A 5,456-nucleotide genomic window follows, 5' to 3' on the forward strand; every position below is an offset into this window, starting at 1 on the left:
TTCAACATTAACTAAACAGTGTAATTTTCACCTTTCACATCCTCTCACTTCATAATTAACAACACAAACTCAACAAATCGACCGCTCTCGTTCGAATCCTGACTTCAAATGACAGACGTAAACAAAATCAAGTTCATCTTTTAAATATTCAACCAAATGTAAATTATATTCAACCAACAAAATTTTTGATTTTCCTAAAACCAAAACTAACAGTCGAGCACGTTCATTCGAGTTCGGGAAATCTGTTAGCTTTTTGCCTCTAGCATTTTCAACAAACAGGTTATTAAATTAATACTAAATTTTGGTTAATTTAACTGAAAATTGGCAGTGACAAGTACGTTTTTGTTAAAATTTACGAAAGTAAAATCAACAATTTTAATTGTTAAAATTTCTGGGCACGGTCTCTCCGTGCAAGTTTACGCGCCGACGGATGCTGCACAAGATGCCTACCGGGCAGGTTCTGCTGTACTCTGGCTTGCGAAGCGAAAACGCTCAACGTGCCAACCGGGTACGGGGAGTAGGCTTCCTGTTGAGCCCAAATGCACGTTCGGCGCTCATTACGTGGAAGCCAATAAACGAGCGGATAATCGTGGCTAGATTCAGGACGCAGGTCAGAAACCTGACTTTCGTTCAAGTTTACGCGCCGACGGATGCTGCCGACTTGCAGGAAAAGGAGGAGTTTTACAGTCAACTGAGCGGAGTTGTCAACGAGATCCCGAAGGGTGACATCCGAATCTACGCAGGCGACTTCAACGCGAAGATAGGCTCTGGCAACACAGACCTGGAGCGCATCATGGGGCCCCATGGTCTTGGAGAAATGAGCGAGAACGGTGAGCTGTTTACAGAGTTCTGTGGTAACCAAGACATGGTGATTGGGGGATTGCTCTTTCCCCATCGCTCAGTGCACAAAGTCACGTGGGTGTCACGTGATGGAAGAACGGAGAATCAGATCGACCACATCTGCATCAGCCGCAAGTGGAGAAGAAGCCTGCTTGATGTGCGGAATATGCGCAGCGCCGACATTGCATCCGACCACCACCTCGTTGTCGGCGAAATACGACTACGGGTAGCGCGTGTCGTACGGCAAGAGGAGAAAGTCGGTTGTAGGTTCAACGTGCAACGTCTGTCGAATCCCGAAGTAGCCAGGGCTTTTGTCGGCGAGCTCCAAGCCCGAGCCTTGGAGATTCCGGACAGCACTGTTGAAGAGGAGTGGCAGTTCATCAAGGACGCCTTCGCTGTTACCGGCGAGAATACTCTGGAATTGCTGCGAACTCAGAGGAAAGAGTGGATTTCGGATGCCACCTGGGAGGAAGCAGGCTAAGGCTGCCATTGTTAGCGCAAGGACGAGAGCGACGAAGGCACGTACCCGCCAAACGTACGCCGAACTGGAAAAGGCTGTTAAGCGCTCTTGCAGGCGGGACAAGAGAGCCTGGATGGATTCCCTTGCCGACGAGGGAGAGAAAGCTGCTAACAATGGCGACATGCGCCTCCTCTACGATATTTCGCGACGTTTGTGTGGTGCCAGGACGAATACGCGCATTCCGGTGAAAGACAGGAGCGGTCAGCTGATTACCGATCCAGCTGATCAGCTTAAACGATGGTTCGAGCATTTTGAGCAGCTGCTACAAATCTCGCATCCACGTCCAAGCCCTCAGTACCATCCGCAAAATGTTAGGCGGATCAACCGGGTGAACTCAAGTCCACCTACGCTCAGGGAGATTGAGGAAGCCGGGAAAGGTATGAAGTCTGGAAAAGCGCCAGGGATAGATCGGATCTCCGCAGAAATGCTCAAAGCTGACGCTCATTTGTCAGCTCGGATGCTGCATCGGCTTTTCAGCAAAATCTGGGACACCGCGACTTTTCCGGTCGACTGGATGCAGGGCATTTTGGTGAAGGTTCCCAAAAAGGGTGACCTCACCAACTGCGACAACTGGCGTGGCATCACGCTGCTGTGCATAGCTCTAAAGGTCCTATGCAAAGTGATCTTGTGCAGGATCAAATCGAAGATCGACGAGTCTCTCCGACGGCAGCAAGCAGGGTTCCGCAGTGGCCGATCATGCGTGGATCACATTGTGACACTCCGTGTCATCCTCGAACAGGTCAACGAATTCCAGGATTCTCTCTATCTGGTCTTCGTTGATTATGAAAAAGCGTTTGACCGTCTCGACCACGAAAACCTGTGGGAAGCCCTTGGGCGCAAGGGTGTCCCAGAGAGGATCATCAACCTCATCAAGGCACAGTACGAGGCTTTCGTTTGCCGTGTTGTGCATAACGGAGTCTTGTCGGACCCAATCCGGGTGGTAGCTGGGGTGAGGCAAGGATGCATCCTGTCGCCGTTACTGTTCCTCATCGTCATCGACGAGGTGTTAGCTGGAGCGTTGGACCGTGTGCAAAACCGTGGGCTGCTTTGGCAGCCGATTAGGATGGAGCATCTCAACGACCTCGACTTTGCGGATGACATTGTGCTGTTCTCGCAGAGAGGAAACGACATGCAGAACAAGCTGGATGACCTAGCTGCATGCTCCTCGGCGGCGGGTCTGAAAGTCAATGTCTCCCAAGACCAAGTCGATGGCAGTGAACACGGAACGCGCTCAAGGCTTCACGGTAGCTGGTGAAAACGTTGAGAAGGTCGACACTTTCCAGTACCTTGGTAGCCAGATTGCGCCTGATGGTGGTACCAAGCTCGACATATCCACGCGGATCAAGAAGGCCAGAGGTGCTTTCGCGGGTCTGCGCACCTTGTGGCGATCAAACCAAATCAGCTTGCGCACAAAACTACGGATCTTCAACTCGAACGTCAAGTCGGTGTTGCTCTACGGGAGTGAGACCTGGTGCGTATCGAGCCAGAACACGTCGAAGCTACAAGTCTTTGTGAACCGCTGCCTACGCAATATCCTTCGCGCCTGGTGGCCCCGGAACTGGGTATCGAATGCGGAGTTGCATCGGCGGTGTCAGCAGAGGCCCATTCACGTTGAGATCCGAGAGCGCAAGTGGAGATGGATCGGCCACACGCTACGGAAGGATGCGCACGAGATCTGCCGAGAAGCGCTGGACTGGAACCCTCAAGGACAACGCGGTCGGGGCAGACCAAGAGGCTCATGGCGGAGAAGCCTCCACCAAGAAATCAGTGATGTTGACGGGACGTTAAGCTGGCGCCAAGTGAAGGCGAAAGCAGAGAATCGTCAACAGTGGAAATCCTTCAACCCGGCCCTATGCTCCACTGGGGAGCAGGACGCATAAGTAAGTAAGTTGGGAGGAATTCTGATCTAATGAAGATTGTTCGGACGGCTACCCGAAAACCAGAATGATTTGGGGCAATGGGGTTGGGGCCAAACTGGTAGGATATTGGCCACTCCGGGTATTTGTCGGTTTGACTAGTAGAACCAACATCTGTAGCCGCTTCAGGTGGACTCATCTTCCTCCGTGAAAATGCTTACGAGCCACACAATTGAATCACCTCCTCCGGAATCACAAGAGGAAGGTTCAGAAACGTAAACAATCACACGCACACTCGAGAAAACACACGGACCAAATACGGTACCTCCACAAATCGCGATTCTGATGACGCGACGACAAAAACCAAAACAAATCGAAACTGCTGTTTTCCTCCACCGAGAACTGTCAAATTCGCCAAAATCATTCCGACGATGATCCGTGTCTTGATAGCACCTGCTGGTGGAAGAGGAGGAACGATGACCAGCGACATGCAGGCAGGAGGATTTCGATTCACGAACGCAAAAGCTGTATGTCTGCCGATTGCCGATTCCTGTCACGACATGTCACGCGCGTTGCGTGCGAGCAGTGAACGAAAGAAGAGAGAAAAGAGAGAATGAGCGAGCGCGTGGGCTCATTTTTGCGCTTTGCGATGAAATTTTATATGCGGTAAAATACTTTTTAATGTGATTAGTTTAACCACAGAAAACAGATGTATATCATTGAACAAACAGCATTGAAAAACGTGTGTAAAAATTCAAACCAAAATACGTTGAAAAGAGCAAGGGTGTGCACCATCCGCCTACACGGAGAGACCGGCCGGGGCAAATCTAAGAAAATCTTGGTTAATTTAACTAAAAGTATGGGTTAATTTTTTACACAGCTTTTTTTCAACAATCGATTGTTGATTTTGTTAACCCGAAATTGCTGACCACCGAAAATTAAAATTAACTAAAAAAATACTTGGAATTGTCATTTTTGTTGGTTAAATGGCCGAAAAAAAATTCTAGCAGTCGACTGCTAGAATATTTTTTTCAGAAAATTAACTAAAAATTTCTTGTTTTCAGCTGAAATATTGTGGAATATTCTGTTGAAGACTGGCTGGGAAATGTTTTTCAACTTTTTTTCAACAATTTTTTTTCGTTGTATCAACCGAAATATTTTTGCATGCAGCAAATTATTAGTATTTTATAACAAAACATATCTTAATTAGACATAATTTATGTAAGTGTTGATATATATTTTCTTTAATTATCTAACGATATAGGCTGGGCCGAATTTCTAGCTATATTTTAACTATTGTCTTACTTGAATTCAGAAAAATATTCGTACATGTAGTCAATAACTAGCAGTTGTTAGCGATATTTTTATTGAATTTGCAGTAAATTTTGTAATAATGCCTCACAAATTAATGCTGAGTGTTTTTATTTTCGCATTTATTCTGCCTAAAAATCTAACGTTTTGTACTAATTTGTTTTTTTTTTTTGCATGAAGTTGTTAAGTTACTGTTAAAAGCATCAAAACAAAACTTTTTTTTAACTGTTGTTATAAAACATGTAAAGTTTGATTAATGTTTTAAAAAATTACGTTGCATTAAACTAAAAATAATGAAAAAGCATATTACAAATTTTGTTAAACATATTTAAAAAAAATGTTTAATTTATCATGAATTCCTGAAAAATAGAAATCGAGCAAAATTTTCACCAGGTTTTAAGCTTATATTTTTATTATGTTGTATAAAATTAAGTGTTGTATCCACTTACCATCACTGTGAAATCATCCGATAAGTCATCATCATCTACAATGGTCTCAGGTTTAGTTATTTTTCTTGTGGTTGGAAATAGAATTTTCACTAAAGTGAACCTTTTGCTGCAAATAGACATGTGAAATGTATTAGTAATTTAATACAAAATTCTTAATTTCGGCTATAAACTGAAAAAAGGAACGTAAATAAATGAAATTATATTGAGGAAAGAAGAAATATCAATAAAGCTACTTACCAAAGTTGCATTAATTTAACAATTACTTTTGGCAACAAACTTTCATTGCATTTGATTCAATTTATTCAACGTACTTCGATTCCTGAAAAAAATATTTTGAGTTTTACTTACCAGTTTATTGAGCAGTCGTATTGCAACAAAACTTTCAAGATAATAATTATCTTCTTTTATATATTTTATATATATTAGGGTGTTTCATCCAAACAAAAACGTTCTCAGAATCAGGCAAACCGAGGTTCCCCT

At 44.4% G+C, this 5,456-nt stretch overlaps 1 protein-coding gene across 1 annotated transcript; it reads left to right on the forward strand.

The window, feature by feature from the left end:
* Positions 1-442: 442 nt before the first annotated feature.
* LOC120427922 (craniofacial development protein 2-like) lies at positions 443-1,321 on the forward strand. Its single transcript, XM_052705991.1, has one exon. The coding sequence runs from the start codon at positions 443-445 to the stop codon at positions 1,319-1,321; it is 879 nt and encodes a 292-aa protein (XP_052561951.1).
* The last annotated feature ends 4,135 nt before the right edge of the window (positions 1,322-5,456 follow it).

The sequence above is a fragment of the Culex pipiens genome, chromosome 1 (genome assembly GCF_016801865.2).
Source record: "Culex pipiens pallens isolate TS chromosome 1, TS_CPP_V2, whole genome shotgun sequence".
In the NCBI taxonomy this organism is placed as follows: Eukaryota; Metazoa; Arthropoda; class Insecta; order Diptera; family Culicidae; genus Culex; species Culex pipiens.